The 19,297-nt window shown below is 40.0% G+C and overlaps 2 protein-coding genes across 2 annotated transcripts in view; one reads left to right on the plus strand and one right to left on the minus strand.

The window, feature by feature from the left end:
* The window catches only part of DYTN (dystrotelin), a 50,709-nt gene that overhangs the window by 16,593 nt on the left and 14,819 nt on the right, over nt 1-19,297 (plus strand). The window contains exons 10-15 of the mRNA XM_040703916.2: nt 312-480; nt 2,122-2,192; nt 3,720-3,879; nt 5,116-5,599; nt 6,151-6,295; nt 9,008-9,156. Coding sequence (XP_040559850.1) covers nt 312-480; nt 2,122-2,192; nt 3,720-3,879; nt 5,116-5,599; nt 6,151-6,293 — 1,027 coding nt within the window. The 3' untranslated portion in view covers nt 6,294-6,295; nt 9,008-9,156. The remainder of the gene's footprint in view (nt 1-311; nt 481-2,121; nt 2,193-3,719; nt 3,880-5,115; nt 5,600-6,150; nt 6,296-9,007; nt 9,157-19,297) is intronic.
* Nucleotides 10,952-18,689, minus strand: FAM237A (family with sequence similarity 237 member A). The gene is made up of 3 exons (NM_001389496.2): nt 18,257-18,689; nt 15,350-15,765; nt 10,952-11,303 (listed from the first exon to the last, which is right to left on the minus strand). Exons 2-3 carry the CDS (start codon nt 15,756-15,758, stop codon nt 11,164-11,166), a joined length of 549 nt encoding a protein of 182 aa, NP_001376425.2. The 5' UTR covers nt 15,759-15,765; nt 18,257-18,689; the 3' UTR covers nt 10,952-11,163.

Below are 19,297 nucleotides of genomic sequence, written 5' to 3' on the forward strand. Positions count from 1 at the left end.
ATCTTGATTAATACCTAATGTGAAAAGGAGAAGGAGCAAATTGCACTGATGCTAAATGGAAGGAGAGAAGAAAAGGAGAGAAGAACCTCTGATGTTGAGGTTCTGTTAAAAGAGTGGAATTTGTTTCAAGGAATTTCATTCTTTCAGCCAAAATCTGCCAGTGGGTATAGCCAGACCATGCCTCTTTCTTAGTCAGTAGCACAGCTGTTTGTCTGCCCACAGTACATGAGTTTTACCTTCATCATTCAGGGTAGCAAAACCACATAAAGCTTGATCTTTTCTCTACTCAGTATTTCTTTGTTGGTATACAGTCCCCCAGCAGAACTCAGTGCTTCACCATTCCTTAGACGTGAAAACCTGTCTCTGCCAGTGAACAACCCTATTCTGGAATCACCCAAGTTTACATCCAAAAACAGAACTGTACTGCACAAGAATGACAATAACAGCAAGATACTGGAGCAAGGCAAGACAAAAATTCAGGTTAGTGAGACATCAAGGTGTAATATAAGTAAAGCTTGGAGGAAGACCGACCATGTTAACTATCTAATCGATGTCTAAGTACGGATGCAAAAGAAATGTAATGGACAGCTTCACCTTTCCATGAAAAATGAGGGAACTGAAAACTCAGTGAACAAAATTAGTGACTAACTCCTTGACTTTTGGAAGCATGTGTAGTAATATTTGCTTTGTTAACCTTTCTTCTTTTCAAGTTGTCTTAGAGCAGCATGTAGAAGACTAGTTAATACTAGAGCCCTCTCTCTATTGTGACAGCAAAAAATGCCATCATAACCTCACGCTGCAAGCATTGAGTAAAGGCATCTTAATTCTTAATAGGCTTAGACTTTTTTCATCACTATAGCAATATAAGAGGATAGTATGGGCCATTTTTAAGGATTAAGTAGCGTCCACTCCAACTGAAATAGCTCATGCATAAAAGCTTTCCACCAAGCTATTTCCAGGTTTCCTGCAGAGAAGCAATACAAGAGGAGTGGAAAGGATAATGTAAATAAAAATAAGTACATAGCAGTTCTGTGTTTCTATATTTATTTGAGAGGTTCATAGTTCTGCCCTTACTAGGAAAATACGGAACACTGGGTTGTGTTCAAACCAGTTTGTGTCATGTACTCATTCTGTTCTTCCCAGAAGCCAAGAGTGCAGTAACTGCGAACTACCCTGCATGTGTCAGGTCACTCCCTTGGCTGCTACTCCTGTGCTTCTTCTTTTGAAATAGGACTGTCTTTTAGGTCTCTGCCCAGCATGAGATATAATGCCAGCAAGCACAAATTCACAGTAGCAATTGTGAGCAGATAATGCTTAAGCATGTCATTTTGATGGTTCACACTTGTCATTTCAGAAGACAGTGAGACACGACTATAGTGGTACTCTGTCAAATACATTACTGTCTTGTTGAATTTTCTTTTGGGTGGAATTCTTATGGAGTATTTTAATACTGATTTCCAACAGCAGTGCAGATTGCTTAAAGAGATGCAGACTGTTACCTATGCAAGGTAACTTTTTAAAGAGTCCATAAGCTTGAAGGTCCTAGCTTCCCAACTGTGGGTCTCACAATTACCTGGTTGCCCAGATTCTAGTCCAGCTCATGCCATGCCTCTAAAGCAGCTTATCTGGAAAGCCTTTGTCTCCATGACTTCTGGAACTACTGTTCTGCATGGCCCAGAGATTACTATTTGCACCCAAAGACCAGAAGTTTCTCTTCTCCCTTCTACATCCAGTCCGTCTTCCTACATTTCCTTGTCCCAAAGCAGCTGTGTGACTTGGGAGAGACAGTTCCCAAATCAGAATATTTCATTTTTCAGGATTTTCAAAGAATTAGGTTTTGTTCTGATTGGAGAGAAAACATATTCTGAAACACTCAGAATGTGTCGTATAACAAAGAATTTGTCCTATAGTGAGCAAATCTTTCAGTCCATTTTAACAGCCTTTAGAAATACATAAATGTATTTGTTGGTTGCAATCAGTTGACTGAGAAGTTAGCTAGTAAATCCATAAAACAGGTCAAATCCCCCAATTGCCATGCCTGTTTATAACAGAATTTGCAAAGAAAATAAAATTTAGTGCTGATAAATTTACAAACAGATATTTTTCTCTTTTTTATTTTAGGCAATTTCATCTTTTGAAGCAGATGTGTTAAAAATGCATGGTTCCATCAAAAGTATTCACAATAAGAGCAGGTAGGTAAATGAAGTATTTCAATGACCAGCAACTTCTGGGCAATCGTTGTGGTTTAACCTGTTAGATGGCTCAGTACCACACAGACGTTCACTCACTTCCCCTCACCCTCAGTGGGATGAAGGAGAGAATCAGAAAAAACATAAAACTCATAGGTTGAAGTAAAGACAGTAAAATAAGACAGAAAAGGAAGGAGAAATAATACTAGTATACGAAACAAAAGATGCACAGTGCAATAGCTCACCACCTCCTAAATCCAAAACACAGCACTGTACCAGCTGTAGGAAGAAAATGAACTCTATCCCAGCCAAAACCAGGACAGCAATACAGTGAATGATTCTGAGATTTTAAATACTTTCCTCTCAAATAGGGATGAATGAAAAAAATTAGTGATGCAAGTTGCAAGTGAAGATCACTGGAAAAACAGTTTCAGGCAAAGAAAAACCCTTTAACCTAAAGCTTATCATAACTGAGTGAATGAATTACATTACACATGGGAAGCTTTTTGTTCTAATTTGCGGACCAGCCTACAATGTTTATGTGTCTGCTGATCGAGCTGAACTCTGTGGTAGTTTAAGGCAGTCATTAGTTTACAGTAGAGACCCATTAAATGCTTTAATAGGGGGACTACACTGTAATATTAAATTAAATTTAAAGTGGTCTAACTTGTCCCTTTCTGACAAATTGTGCACGATTTCAGTGAAGCTGATGTTGCTCTTGTCTGTGTAAGCCAATGAATGCACAAAAGAAAGTGAATCAGATAAACTTCTGGATGTAACAAAATGAAACAGATAACTATTTTGGCTGGGTAATATGAGGCAGTTGGCTTGTTACTGCATCATTAACCAAATTTTCTATCTGTCTTCACATCAGCTGTGGAAAAGGTAGAATTGTATTTCTGCCCAGACTTCTTAGAGAGATCCCACCTCTAGACCAGAGATATGGGTGGTAGTTTTAACATACTGTGCTCTGTGTGGGTAATTTCTAAATCTTCCCTGTCTGTGAGGGAGTGAAGCTTCTAATCACAAAAGTCTCAGTATCATTTCAAGGGACAGTGACCTGCACGGGGACTATTGGTATTGTCAGACAAGCTTTACAGAATACCAGGAGCAAGAAGGGATTCAATTAGAGAGGGAAAGGCTGCTTTTTTTCTTATGATGCCTAGAGAAAAAGGATGCGAATCTTTTGCAGATCAGAGATTTGTCTTAAGAATTGCCAGAGAAGTTTGTTCCTAGACAGAGGGACTGCTCTTTGTATTGCAGCTGTCTTTATAGGAATGGTAAACCCCAAGATGCAAGTTTCCGTCCTGGCTGCATTTCCACTCAGCTTGCATCTTTCCCCCAGTACATTCCTGTTCTTGATAATTCTGTGTATACAGCCCAGTTCCTGAAATGCTGTCATCTCAGCCAGAAGCTGAATTGACAAAGAGAAGAAAGTTTGCTCTACAGTGTTCGCTCTTTTCCATAATTGGAAATATGTGTGTGTGTAATGGATCTAGCAATATTCCCACACTCCTGTCTCCCTGAAAGGTACATGAAGAAGCAGTTGAATAAATGGAAGCACAAAATGCAATTTCTTCATAACTGCCAGGAGGACAAAAGCTTCAAAATAGAGGCAAAACTCCAAAGCCTGAGAGCAAGCCATGAAAACCTGCAAATGGAGCTATGTAAAATGAAGCAAGAAGTAAAGGTATAGTGATAAAATTAATGAAGAATCTTCTTAGCTGTGCACAATTACTGAACACCAACTACTACTTTTCTTGCAGACCAGTTCCCTTGAGTCTATTTCATGCATTCTCTGCTTATCTGCTCAGTCAGCTCCAGTTTTTGTCTTCATAGAGAGCAGATAGGCTCTTTGTGGCAGGGATTTTCTTCTCATTCTAAATATATTTAGCACCTAGTATGGATAGACATGTCTGGGATGTTTAGATAATATTGCAATGAAGATAATGAGGAAGAATTCCAATAAGAGTGGGAAAATGTTTCCCAGCAGAAGCATTAGATATTTCATTGCAGTTGTTCCTTTAGAGAGGAATGCTATATAGGCACAGAATAAATAAAATACTGTTCTGTCATTCCTAATCGTTGTCTTGTACTGGGATGTAATGCAGACCTCCTGGAGAAAATATTTTTTTCTTTTCGGTTATATTAACTGTTGCTCATCTGAACTATCTCTGAGGTTCTAAAAAGATTCTGTGTTACAGGGAACTCATACGTATTTGACACTGCAGCATTTTGTGGCATTTTCTGCCATGCAACTTTTAGAGTGTTTTTCAGGTCAAACATATAGGAATATAAGACACATATGCAGTGCACAGCTTTATGGCATTTGCACATGGAGTCCACTACGACCTTGTGTGTCACCATATTGTGTGTATGCTGTGACACTGTCCTGTCCGCAACATGCAGGATTGGCCACACACATGCAGTTAGGTGCCCAGTGTATGTACAGTTAGTTCGGTGTTTGTACAATAATGGTGTTTGCTATCCTGATACACTATAGAAAATTCCAAATAGAATTGTGGCACCAAAGCTAGCCTGGTTTTGGAATTGTGTATGTCAGAGGTTGTTTGATATGTGCTTAATTTGTATATGTTTTTTCCCCTTAGTTTAATTCTTTTAGATTGACTTTGCTGAGAATGTAGTCTTGGAACATTAGTATCCTCAGTTTTCAATGGCATTAAAGCATATGTCCTTGGATTGGAATTGTGGGAAAAAATGGCCACATAGATTTATCCAAAATCAAAGTCTTATTTCACTGTAGGCAAATATTTTGTTTGTAAAAAATTATTGGTTAAAGTATACCAGAAATTGAATATATATATATTCTGACTCCAAATGATTTTTCCCACCTATTTTAGTATTACCAATGCACAAACACATCACTTATTTTCATTATGTGTTTTCTATGTTTTGTCTACTGTAGACAGTGTTACAGTCAACAGCACATCCTTCATTTTCACTGTGTCAGAATATGATACCAGGAGATCAGCATGTTCTTCAGGAAAGCAAAATGCAGGGTGGATTAAATCCTGTTCAGATAAAGCCCATTTCTAGAACAAGTTCAGATTGGAAAGCTTTGAATCACGTCAACTCTGCAAATAGAATACAGGCTTTAGAGTCATCTGAGGCTCCTGCTACAGTGGACATCATGTTCTCAGAAGACCCGGTGAAGTCAGTGACCTTGCAGAGTGACAGAGTTTTTATGGGACAGTTTAAAAAAATAAAAGATAATCATACATATCTCCCTGAATTGATGGAAAACTACGACAGTGGCACCATAAGGAATACAGCTCTTACTCCCGCTGCGATACAGGTACCATCTGATAAGACAGAATTCTGCGATGAAGTGGAACTGCAGCAGCTAGTGATGAAATTGATGGATGCATTGTCTCTTCAAGCCCAACCAGGTACGAGTTCTCTCAGTTATCTTGACACTGTCTTCTCATCTTCATTCAGTTTACTCTATAAATCACTCATAGTCATTTAACTCTCAGAGGAAACTCAGAATCTTGCCCTTGCCATTATAAAAGTACTGTAATGCTGTAAGGTGCAATATAAGAACTTACTCCTTTAAGGTGGACTATAGCCCCTAATACTTGAGTAATTTAAAATAAGCATGTAAGAGGAAGTCAGTCTCAGCAGTCGACTGAGGAGCAAACTCACACTGATGAGGGCACTGGAGGTTTTTTCTGTTGTCAACTAATGCTCTGACACACTAACTCTTGCTCTAGTCCCAGGCAAACTTTCAGCAGTACAAAATGCTTTTGTAATCAGTAGTCTTACTACAGCAAAACTTTGTTCAACACTCATGATGATAATGAGGATGTAATGAGGAGAGTGACAGAAAAAGCTGCTGCTTATACAGAATTGTCTAACATTAGAGATTTATGAAGAATATTTTAGAGCTCTGGCAGCAACCAAATTTTCTGGAAGAGCTAAAATCTGTTCTTCTTTTCAGATCAACAGTCAGCTTTGAAGCAGCATTTCTTCTCTACAGCTGAACGTGTTTGCAGATCCTTCTCTGATCTCATCAACCACGTAACTGCCAGCTTGGAAGTGACAGAAAATGGCATTCACCTTACAGCTCCACTGAACTACTGAAGGTAATTAAAGCCATGTCACACTCTTTAAAGTAGCTCAGATGTTGCACTGCAGTAACTGAGCCTAACAGATTTCTGCATTTAACAACTTCACCAGGAACCACAAATAGTGTTAGAGAATAACACTTCTTTTCCATTAGTGGTTTCTAACTCCTGTACAGTAGATACAGGGGCAGCTGATTAAAATGAGTATAACATCACTAATGCTGCATTGGCTTTCACAACTGTCCCGTCCTGTACTCTCTTTTCATTGCTATATAACTGATAATGAATTGTGTTTCAGAAACATTTGTTTTTCCTATAAAAATGGCTTGAGGCAGGTGGTTTCAGTGATATATTTTCTATCAAGTCTTTTTTTTCTTAGTCCAACTGGAAGGAATAAATTCTTTACTGTCAGACACCTCAGGACTCAATGGTCACATTATTCCAAACTGAGAAATGCATATTTAAAGGGGAAAGAAAAGTTTTGAACATTTAAAGGAATTTGGTTGCTCTGAATGAGCTGTATGGATTGATATATATGTATTTATATTAGTATAGAACAGTTAATAAGAATGTGATGTCTAATACAGAATGGTTAATAAGAATGTAATGTTACCTACAGCATCTAAAATGTGTGAGAAGTCATTTTTAGTTGGTTGCTAGCACTGTATGAATCTAAACCTTCCAGAGTATTAAAAATACTTATAAACCCTGTACATACACATACAGGAGTACATCTGCCTATGTAAGTAAACATACAAGTACTGCGTGGAAGCTTGGAAGTAGATGTTTGGCTAATGGTAGTAGATTGCACTTGTTGATGTAAACTAGAAAGGATTTATTAAGCCTCAGCAGCACGTTGGTTGGGGTTTGAAGAGAAAAGAATAGACCAGGCAAAAGAAATACTGCTTTGGGCCATTCATACTATAGTCTAGGTTAATTTCTTATAGTGATAAGTGAATGAAAGCTTTTGGAAAGAACTTAGTTCATTCTTAGGAGAAAAATAATAGGTACTCATTGCTCTTCTTTCATCACCTCTTGTTGGCTGCTTGTTCTTATAGCAGTACAACACCAGTGATTTCAGTGAGATACACTAGTATAATCTGTAATGATGGAGTGTCGTAATTGCATATTGTTTTAGAAACAGCCATTCTGAAGGTTAAGATAATGGGTGAAGCTGGGGCATGTTAAAGATCTGAATGTTATTATCAGATATTTTTCTTCTTTGAATTGTTAACTATTTATCAAGTGACCGTATGAACTGATGGCAAAGTTACTAAGTGTGATTCTTCAGCCCATTTCTCTCTCAGTTGTTGATGTGCCTTGCTTCAGTTACTTGATTGGAATTGTGTGATATCCCTTCAGGGTGACAGCTACAATAAAAACATTTTTTTCTGATAGTACATGGAAGTAGTTTAAAGATCTGTGCTCAAAATCATTCATGCTTCAAGAGAAATTTGCATGTTTTTAAGGATTTTAGTTGAGTTACTTGAATTATACCAGCTCACCAAGAGAGAAAAGACTCCTAATTTTTATAGGAATTAGTTTGTGATGACTAAGAAAACAAATCAACTTTGGGGAAAAAGAAAAAAAAAAAAGGGAAAAAAATGCATATTCTGAAATTTATCTTTATGTGTAACGAAACACTGTTTAGACTAATGTGATAGAAAAAGGCTAAAAGTGTGGTGCTGAAGAGAAGCTGCACAGCAGACCACTTAATTTTCCACATATTTTCCTTGTCTTTTTTTCATAATATGTCATGATCATGAAGATACAGGGGCTGCCTAGAAAATGGCTAAAAATCTTGTTTTCTGTTTGTAACACCTCAGCTACTTTCTTGAAAGACCTTATATTGTAGTGATGGTGTTGAACATTCCTGGGTTTTTTTTTTGTGTGTGCTAGTTTTAGTCACTGAAAGCCTTAAGTACACACAACACATAGCAAGAATTATAGCAACAAAGAATGGTATGTAACTGTAGCTAACAGATAGTCTGTAGCAAATGAAGAGTGAAGAGGATGGAAGGTAAATTAACTAACTGACAGAGAAAGACTCCAGAAAGCAGGAAACAAATAGCAGAGTTCACTAGGAAGTGCATACCTCTGTATTCTCACATAAACAGAAGATTAGTAGCTTTTCCAGTATACCTGTGCCAGGAGATGCAAACAGCATAGCTGGCTATTATGAGGAGATACACAGCAACTTCTGACGAGGCTTTAAATACTCTTCAGAGCAGGTGGATATGAATCAAAATCAGTTGGAAACATTGACAGCTGACAAAAACCGGTTTTGTGAGATGCAGTATAGGACAGGCCTGGAACACAAATGCTAGTAGATAGATATCCCTGAACCTTAACTTTCACTTTGTGGCAGCAAGCAAAGACTCAAGGAAGTATTTTCCACATTAATAAGCAATTAATTAGTTGCTAGTTCTCTATAAGTTGAAAAGGGCAAAGTCTCAAGACTTTATTTTGTTATTTCTCAGTCCTGCACACAGTGAAGCAACCTCAGTCATAAATGTTCATTCCACCCTTCTCCTGCCACACTGTGACTGAGGAACAGCAAGCCAGGAGCAGAATCAACAGAAACAATCCTGGGTCATGCCAAGATCTGCCATGAAATTCACAGGGGAAAGGATAGGAAACAACTTTATATTATTATTTTGAGACAGTACAGCAAAGCTGCTTACATTTCATCCTCACTGTATCTGCTTTTTCTTCACGCAACCACCCTAGGAGGCCCCAGCTTATAATAAATGAATCAGTATCAAACAGCGTCCTCCAGCTGTGATTTTATGCCAAATCATTGAGATCTGGATGAAGTAAGACCTCGTCATAAAACAGAATTAAGCTGTGAGTCCTTCAGAGAGAAGAAAATCTCTGAGGTAGGATTTTGTTAGGAATTCTATCACATACATGTTTACATGAAATTTAATTTTCCTCCCATTTTCTTTTAATTTATTTCAGCACAATTAATAACATGGATCATCTCCTTTACATCAGCAATTTCCAAACGTTATCTATAGTGGGACCTATGCTTGAGATTCATCTGTTTTCTTAGTCTCTCCTGCATGTACTAATCCTTCCCTGCCCATTTCCTTGAAGGCCAAATGATGCTACAGCCTGTTAATAAAGGAACTTGCTGAAGCAGAATAATGTTGTTATTTAAGCTAAACATCTGCTTGACCAGCAGTGGTATTTCTTAATTTCTGTTACTGTCTGAAGGGAGGAAGAAAGCTGCCAGTAGCCTTTTTCTAAGAGGTCCTCTTGTTTAGAAGGAACGTATAAAATTTGGATGTGCTAGCCTCTTCCCAAAGGGTGCTATGGAACAGAGTCTAACAGTACCTGTTCACATTCTGGTTCTTGTTGTTGTTTTCTAGAGCTTGAAAGCATATGAGAACAGGTAGAATCCACTCTACTACAATTCCAATCCTGCTTGGCTGGGCATCTGGTTCGTACTGTACTTTGTTGCTAGTCTTAGTAACTGTAGGGATTGTGCATGAAGACAGTCTCTCTTGTGTTAGTAGAAAGCTATGCATAACAGAGCTTTTAGATAATATAACTTAGATAATTAACAACAATAGAAGGAGAGTGAGATGTTGTAACAATACCCTTGCCTCCCTCCCACATGGTAGCAGAGCACTCTTGCAGGCAGCAGCTGCAGCCAGGAGTAGGCGTGGGCATGCTCCTATACTCACATTACTGTCACGATCACTTCTCAGTTGCACATTTACATGATTCGTTAAATGCTCAACTTTAAACACTTATTCAATCCCACCAAATTTCGGAGGCTGCCTGAGGTTTGCTGTCTGCTTTTGTAAAATCAGGATTCCATCCAATGGGGCAATGAATAGCGTGTATTTTCTTCAGGTCTAGTAGCCATTTCAAGATTTCATTTACACATTTTTCTACTTGAACTTACTTCTACAAGTTGCTGAAGACCCAAAATGCTTCTGCAAATGAGTTTTGGTTTTGATTTGGATATTTTGTGGAGAAAAGAACAAATATTGCCATATGCTCGAGGAAAGAAGCTTTGATTGAACAACTAAATGGACCTGCCCTGGAAAGTTGAATTTTGTATTTGCATACATCCAGTATATCAATTACATAATAGTAATATATTATAATAATAATATCAAATTGCCTGTGAGAGTTATCAATAACAGTCAGAGGAAACTGACTTGGTTACAAACAGCTTGTAAACTGAAAGAAAGAAGCAGATTTAAGTTATGCACAAGAATTCCTTTGTTTAAATTCTTTGTAAGAATGTGTTCCATTTTAATAAGCACTTGTATAACTAGAAATCTAAGGAAATACCATAAAGATGTCCTATGAAAGCAAACAGGGGAGCTGGTGAGACCTGTCAACATCTTTCATTTTGCCTTTTGCTGGTAAACTTCAAAGTCTTTGGGAACTATTTTAATAGAAAAAAAAATGCACTGCTTTTTTTTTTTTAGTAGGATGATGTCTTTCAGCAGTGGTTGCTCTGTATGTGTGTGCAGCTATATGTACAATAGTGGCAGTGGTGGAGGTTTTGGGCAACTTCCTGCTCTGTTTGTCTATGTCTCATTGGAGGACTAGTTTTTTCCTGCTTTGGCACTCAAAAGAAAATAGTTTGAGTAAGTCACACGCATTAGAAAAAGCCTGATATACATACAGATTGAAGCAGGCAACTGCTTATAAACCATGCAGTTTATTACGGAGACTAAATTCATAGGCACTTAAGAAAAAAAACAACACAAAAACAAAACAAGACAACAACCCAGAAGTTAATCAGATACAGTACTAGTTATAGGCATTTGTCCACCTGCAAATTAACATCAGTGGGACTTAAAATGCAAAAAAGAGAAACAGTTAAAAAAACTACAAATTGAGATCTTGGATTAAATGTGTCATTTCCTCTTTTTCCCTAGCTCTCCAGTGATTCTTCCAAGTAACGTAGATCTACTCTTATGCTTGTGGTTTTTTATTAAATCTTCAAAGAAGTCTTTCTTCGTCAGAACTGGTGACCTCTGAATATGAGTGAACATCCCTGAAAAGTGATATTAAAACACATATAAGTAATTAATTTTAAAATGACAAAGAGCTGCTGTGCACTCAGTTTCCCCCATCTGTGCTTCCTCCATCTTTAGCTGTTACTGTCCCAATATCCTCAGCAGTAACTACGTGTTGTGGCCCCAGACCTCTCATTTTGATGATAGTTATAACTCTCTATCTGCAAGTTGCCTTTCACTGACAAACCACTCTGGTCTTCCCCTTCATCACAGGCCTTCCTTTTTAGCCTTCCTATAAAACTTTTTCACTTGTAATTAGCAGGGTTAGAGCAGTTATCTGTTGGAGTCCACACAACCTCACAAACTTGTTGGCTTATTGTTAACCTTTCTGCACAATGAATGAGATCTCTCTTGCTATTTAGTAACAACATTATTATTTCCTTAAAGAACTATGGAATATTTTCTTTGCAGTGATCTCCAAAAGCCAACAGAGTGGCTTTATTAATTTTAAACATATTACTCTTCTGAAAAAGTAACAGATTAACACAGTATATGTTTACTTACCAGATTTCAAATGCTTAATACAATAGTCCTTACCTCACTACTCTCCTTAGCACCCTAGCAGAACTAGGACAAGTTGTGTTTGGCCCTGGTGGTTGGGCTATGTGCAGGAGCTCATGTGAGCCTAATTACTTGCACCTGTGAGGGAGGTGTGTACAGCTGTGATCACTCTGAGTGGTGAGGTAGTGAAGAGACTGCTGGGGAGGAGGAGATAAGCAGAAAATAGGCAGAGAGTATTTTTGAATTTATAATCTTTGATTATTTATACTGGTATTGTACTACGTGTCTTCTTGAGGAGGATATTGTACAGCAGCTCTTCATAAAGATTAACTGTAAGTACAAAAGCTTTATCTTCCTTGTTGTTTTTTTTAAGTTTTATTTTGGCTCATTGGAAGTTGTTGTAACTATGATGTATCTATTTGCTCTGTTGTAATATATGAAGTGATTTTCTGAAGCCTGTTTTTTTTTAATTATTTTTTTTTATTTTTATTGCTTTAGAAAAGGAAGAGAATGGTTGATTAAAGATACCTTGGTCAGATAACTAAAGGATTTTCCCCACCAAATTTAAAGGTGGCTGGTGCTTCTCTGTAGACTATCTAGAGAGTTTTTATGCAGTTAGTTTAAGCAAGGTTACAGGAAAATGGGGGTAGTTTGTCAGCTAACTCAAATACAGCAATTTTGACTTTTGTTATGTTTTTTGTTGATTGTATAGACTTTAGAGTATCTCTAGACTATTGGTAACTGCTGTCAGGAGCCTAGAAGGGCTGAGTTGGTTCAGAAAATGGTGTTTAAAACTGTAAGCCTGAAACTGAGCTACTTCTAGCTGTGTCTCAGTATACAGTCAGACAGACTTGTGTCCCCAAAAGGCAGAGTTTGAAGAACTGTGGAGGTGCTTTTTAGGTGTGTGAGAATAGTTCTGTTCATTGCTACTTGCAAGCTTTACCAAAGACTTTCCTACTTCCTTTGGCTTTGCAGGTTTTTCTGTTTTACTTAGACAAGCTTTTAGTTCCTGTTACTCCCTGCTATTGAGAGTTGTGATGATCTTTATGGTCCCTTCTGGCCCAAATCACTTTCTGGTTCTGTATTACTCAATCTTCACAATGATCTCATGGGGTTTATCTTCTTGTTCAGAAATCTGACATGATGACAACAATAATACTTTAACACCAGCATTTCTGTGTTAAGTCCAGATCTGTCTTGTTTTTTCTTGTTCTGTATGCTTGAGGAACTACAGTGTATGTAACTTACAGATTATTCCTGATTTATGACAGTTTGCCTTAAAAAAAAAAAAGAAAGCGGTTGTTACAAATGCTTAAGAAGAATAAGGTAAAAAAATTCAAATAAAGATGTTATCAACAGTTGTAGAAGTAACAGCACTGGTTGACTCTTCTAAAACTAGCCTACTGAGGCCAATTCATACCTGTCCATGTAGGTGTGGAATGGAGAACGTAAGGCCATTCAAATGCAATTAATGATACTCTTTGAGATAAGAAAACAGGCTTGTACATATCTTTGCACATAATAAGTAGTCATTCAATTTCTCATCACTTTCTAGGGTGTGATTTATCTCTGCAATTATTAACAATTGATTTCTGCTTTCACGCCTTTTAAAGGCGATAGGGTCATGGGCTACAAAGATTAAAACTGCTGGCTTTGTTAAGAAACTGGGAGACTTGAATGAGAGGTTAGATAGCTCCTCGAAGAAATAAAACAGTCTGACACTGCTATAAGCCGCCTGCTTCTAACTGTTGATAATCAATTGTGCAGTGAAACCAGACCAGTTGGTTGAGATTTACAAAACAAAGAGGTCAAAGAATGGGAGGGAAGAGGGGAGGGAGAAGTTCGTGTTTCTCTTAAAGTGCGAATATTTAGTAGTATCTTAAGATCCCTCTGTATAAGAGTAAACAGAGTTGGTATTAATCACAAAACAACAGAATCGTACTTCAAAAGACATCATGCTGTTACTCTTAATCTTGACTACTAGTCTTGAAGACTAGTTGTTTATTTAGGAAAAGCAAAGTGTGATAGGAAGAGCCATTTGCAAAGAAAAGGCTCAGGGAACTTTTGGCAACAAAATTCAAAGCTGTAATCCTGGGGAAAAAATAAAAGACAAAATTCATCAGCTGCTTTAGCCTGATGGTTCTCTCATCTTTTAAAAGACATATGAGGCAGCAGTACTAAAGCTACATTCTTCTTGTACTTAGAAGTGCATTAGCCTTATCAGCACAGAAGTTTGTTTCCTTTGTGAGATAATGTTTGTTTGATTCAGTTTAGAAACTGTCACTGCATGAGTTCCTCTTCAGTCTGAGGGGATTGATTCAAACACAGTTCCCATCTCCTACCTTAATGGCTAAGATACTATTTGTAGGTAACGGGTGTTAAAACCTCTTGATCCTTCTTATTGAGTTCTGTGTTCCAATACACACACACACACAAAATTAAGATCTGTGGGTAAGAGCTGGACTGTCCAGTGGTATAGTGTCACTGGGACAGAAAAATGCTGATTTTATGTCCATTCTGCAGAGACGCCCTAATAGGTGACTGCCCAGAGAGGTTCTTTGTTATTCCATGGGCATTGATCCCAAAATCCTAATAATTTAAACACTGATCTAGGAAGTGATAAGGATCTGAATTCTTTCAAAGCATAGCACTGTCCCTTTCTGAAATATGATATTCTCTGGGGAAGGATGCACCTACTGGTAGCAGGATTAGAATTGAAGCCTTGTAGAGAAATGAGATTTAGGAAAAGCTATGCTGTATTTTTCCACTGGGAACGGGGAAGCTAAGTGACATGCTACCTTTTGTGGATCCTACTGTTAAGTACCAGCTCTTGCCTTACTGCCTATGGAGATTCTTACTTTAAGTCTGTGGATTCTGCTCTCAGGTAGGGAACCTAGAGATAAGGAATTGCAGCACTTCAGTGTCATAAATCCTGTTCTTCCTGAATCCATGGCTGTGTCTGACAGTCTGCTTGCACCTGAGTGCTATGTTTGTTTCCATTCTGTGTTGGACCAAGTTACCTGGAAATACGAACATGTAGTGGTTGACTACTAAATGACAATTAAACATATCCTTACTCCTCTGCTGAAAGAGTGCTGCTCTCCCCAGCAGCACCGGTATGACTGTTCCTGGACTAATGTACTTCTCAGAATGAGGAACTTGGAAATAGCCTGTCTGTGGCACAACAGTGATTGAATTGCTGGTGTTGAAGAATATCTTTGTTCAGTTGCTGAGCTGCTGTCTTTGTTTGAATCCTCCAATGTTTTATTTTCTACTTCTGCCTTTTCTGCCCAACTCTCATAAAATGGAACTCTAATGATAGCTTTTAAGTCTATGTTATTAGGAAATCAAATTTTTACTGTGATCACTTTGAACTTTGACATAGTTTTGTGTCAGATTGGTGGGTGAGTTGTGCAGCACTGTCAACTGTTTGTGTGCTATTACCATATGGCGATATAAGCCTGCATTTTCTGCCTTTCCTAGACTGTTTACTGCCAGTGAGATATATTAAAGGAGTAATAACCTTGGTTTCTCCCTGTGAACTGAGAAGGTAGAGTAGTGATCCTCTGTTGAGCTTTTGCAAGCTGTCTTTTTCCTAGGCCATGGGTTCTGGAGAGCACACAGTCCACATAGATATCCCAGAATAGCTGAGCCAGGTCCCAGAACAGAGCCCCATGTTTCAAGTTTTCTGATGATTTCAGGAAGATCATGAAGTCCCAAAAGCCACTGACAGAGTCAGAAATGCGAGGCTTCCTCATCTCCAGTAATACAGCTGAGGAGGATTCCCAGCACTGAGGGTCTGCTCGCCCAAGAGCCAGTGGATCAATCTGGCTATGGCAGAGGGAAGGTGTCACACAGAACACTCCCATGACTAGCAGACAGTAGGTGAGCCTCATGTTGCAGTGGATTCTCCCTCTGTTACCAAAATCCATTGTGTCACTGAAACATAGCAAAACCAATATAACTTAAACTTATCACCATTAGACTCAGGAACAAAACCCTGTACCTTACACTTCATAGAAGGCACTAGATGTTGATAGTAGTTATTTGTTCTTTAAAAATCCAGATATGCTTTCTTGTATAAATTCAGTGGAATTGCATTATTCTGTGCTGCAGAAGCACGTGTTAAAATTGTTCTCAGATCCCTGTGATAAAATCATTTATCTCTAATTTCTTCATATTGAAAGTTTTAGGCATATTTGCAGATCCTTACACCTTTCCAGTAAAGATCCACTCATTTTTCTCTTTTGAAAGTCTTGCTTTTCTCCAAGTCCTTTAAAATAGTCTGCAGACTCCCAGGGATCTGCAGGTGCAGGCAGAAAGCTGTTGAAAGCATGTTCTAATGAACTAATGGTAGTTTGCAAAATCATCCATTGAGCAGGGGTGTTTTACCTGCTAAAATGCAGAATGATTCTGAAAAGGGGGTATAGCAAAGCCATAGTACAGCATCTGTATCATACAGCATATACACATTCATATATAGAAATGTACAGATGCTTACAGATCAATGACAATTGTTTCATATTGTGAAACTTCATACACAGCAGCTACAGAGGGAGAAATCTGGAGAATGATAACCTTCTGGGGACAGAAAGGCCCAGTAGTCTCCATCAGATTTCATTTCTAGCACCTGCTTCTGTTGTGTATTTTCTAATATGTTTTCAGTATTATTTCTGATGTGGAACAAGTTTGGGGTTTATTCTTAGTTTAGATCTTGGTGCGTGGAGAACATGCTGTTTGTAGAAACCAGCATCTGAGATCAGTTTTTAGCACAAACAGTTCTATTTAAAAGCAACAGCTCAGCACACGTTATGGTCTTGGTTTGACCATTTGGAGAGAGTATAACTGGTTGTGTGTAGGGTTGAGTTGTTGAGTTTTTTTGCTTTTAATGAGGAAGGGAGAAGCTACCTCTGTTAACCAGCTTAACTTAGTGACTCTTCCATGAGTGCTCATCAAAAACAAAAGCAGTATCTTTATACTCTGTGAAGAAAGATGCCAAAGGCAGGATGTGTGCACACAGAGGGATTGTGTGTGTGAAAGTAGCCTGGCCACAGCCTGTGTGCAAGACCAGGAAAGGCTAAGCTGCTTTTTTTGAGCGTATATTATTGCAGGGCTCTTCTGCAAATTTAGTCCTGACAGTGATGTTCTTCTCTAGCACCCGTCTGGTTCCATAGTCAAGTTCTGGGAACTTTAGAGGTATTTAACTGTAAGGAGTTGGAGAGTAAAGTCTGTATTCAATTTGAATTTGGATCCCATGAGGAATGTTGACTTGTCAGCCTTGGATTGCAAACTTGCACTTAATGAAGAGGGATAGAACATGTTTCCCATGCTGCTTGGATAGTTGTTAGTAACAGGACCGACCTTGTGCAGCTACCAGGATCTCCAGAAGCATAATTCCCCTGTACCCTACTGCTCAGGGCAGGTTTGGATTGCTTTCTGAGAGGCAAATTGGAGGACATGCCGTGAATCACTACTTCATTCCTCCTAGCGTGTGCATCAGAGCCCTTCTAATGGGCAGCGGGCACCTGTGCGTGTGCACCATGTAATATGCATACATCTGCTTACCTCGACTTTTTAGAGGGGCATAATTAACTTACCTTAGTAAGATTCTTTTTAAGATAAACTTGAAAGAAACCAAACTTAAGGGAAACTAAGCAAATAGTTCAGACTAAGGAGTTATACTAAAATTGATCAGCTGTCATTTGGACAGGGGCTATATCGTTGGCTACTTTGCCTTTTTCCCTCCCCTTCCCCCAACCCCTTTTGGAAACTTTCTAAGTTACAATGCTGGGCAAGACGAGAGACTCTGGGCTCGTCAGAGGCAAAAAACAAAGGGGCTGCTGTAGGCAGGGAGCTGGGAGGCTGTGCCGTTCGAGGCGTGGTGTGGGCAGCACTGAGCAGGGTCGGTACCCAGCCCTGCTGCTCCTTGCCTGCTGGCTGCAGTTGAGGAGCATTTGCGTCAGCTAGCCTTCTGCAAGCCTCGGGATTGATTTCGGTAGCCAAGAACGGGAGAGGTGCTCAGGAGATAGCATTTTCATTAGTGCCTTACCTATGCTCATGAATTCTGCACTCCAACTTTTAGGATCGGTCTACCCATAAATTTCTTTCATGTGTATGTGCTGTTTACACCTTGCTGCTCTTTTTTTTTTCTTTTTCCCCCTCGCTAACTGACCCCCCCATCCTGCCTCACATAATGATCAGTGCCGTACAATAAAGGAGAAAAAAAAAAAGTTAATTAGCTCGTTCGTTATCACCGTTCCCCTTGGTTGGAGCTCCCAGTTAGGACCATTCACCCCCCGATCCCGGAGCTTAAAGATGCCGCAGGCGGTGGCGGGTAGCAAAGTGCGAAGGGACCGCCTGCGGGCTCCCCCCGCCCCAGCCCTGCCCGGCCGCCCCGCGCCCTCCGCCCGCCGCCTCCCGCAGCCCTTACCTCGGCGCTCCGGCGTGCAGGGAGAGCCGGGCAGGGCGCTTACCGCGCCCGCCGCCGCGCTCCTTAAGAAGCCGGGGCGGTCATCCCGGCTTACTTTCTACGTCAGGACTCGGGGGAAAGCCCCCACCCCCAGAGCCCTGGCCGCTGTTCCTGGGCACTCGGCGCTTTTTCCCTCCCCCACGCGATAAAATGGGCCGCTTCCCTTAGCGGAGCTGCCCCTGCTATAAGGCGTGCTCCGCTCGTCTGCCCCGCCGGAGGGGGCTGTCAGTGAAGAACGGTCCCTGAGCCGGTACTTGCCCAAGCGGCAGCCCTCTCCTTGTCCCCTCTCCCAGCAGTGATGTACTGAGGGTAAGAAGGAGGTCCCCATGCTGGAGCTCCGGTTGTCTGGACCAGGCTCGGCCACCAAGTTGTCTTCCTTGCTGTGCTTGGCTGCTGGAGGTGTCCCCTTCCTGTCCTCCACCCTTTGCTCTGGAGAAGGATTCTCTGGCACAGCTAATGGTATCTGCCACCTGCTCTCCTGGGCACCCAGGTGGAGGTCCTGAAAAGAACCCAGTAAAGGAATTAATGGCAGCCACGAGCTGCACTTTGCAGCTCAATTCTCACAAGTCTATGTAAATGAGAGCCACCCAGGCTGTGTGCCCTCCAAAAGGGCAGGTCTCAGGCTACGTTTTTTTTCCACGTGAAATTAATAATAATGTGGTCTACTGCTGTTGCGTTTCCTCTCTGTGAGGTTCTCAGCTGTATCCCCTTTCTATGGCGCTCAGCTCTGCAAGTGGTAACTCTACCCATGTTCAGTGTGCACACTGTAGCTGTCCCACGACACGCATAAACCACACAGTACAAATAGCTGGCGCTCCAGGATCAGGCTACTGACCGGTGTCCAACATAACCTGTTCTAACACTAGCTACTTGAAGTAAACAGGGCAAGTGACACTGTTCTTTTTCATAACTCTGTGCTGCCTACAGGCCAAATTATGTAGAGTGCTGCTGGCTCTCTGAAGTCAGCGCAGCTGCACCAATCCATACCAGCTGGGAAGCAAC

The sequence above is a fragment of the Gallus gallus genome, chromosome 7 (assembly GCF_016699485.2).
Source record: "Gallus gallus isolate bGalGal1 chromosome 7, bGalGal1.mat.broiler.GRCg7b, whole genome shotgun sequence".
Classification (NCBI taxonomy): Eukaryota; Metazoa; Chordata; class Aves; order Galliformes; family Phasianidae; genus Gallus; species Gallus gallus.

Coding starts and splice junctions, on each gene's coding strand:
- FAM237A (NM_001389496.2), bottom strand. CDS start 15,758: ATGGATTTTGGTAACAGAGGGAGAATCCACTGCAACATGAGGCTCACC. Junction 11,304..15,349: donor GTTCACAGGGAGAAACCAAG/GTTATTACTCCT, acceptor ATCACTTTTCAG/GGATGTTCACTCATATTCAG.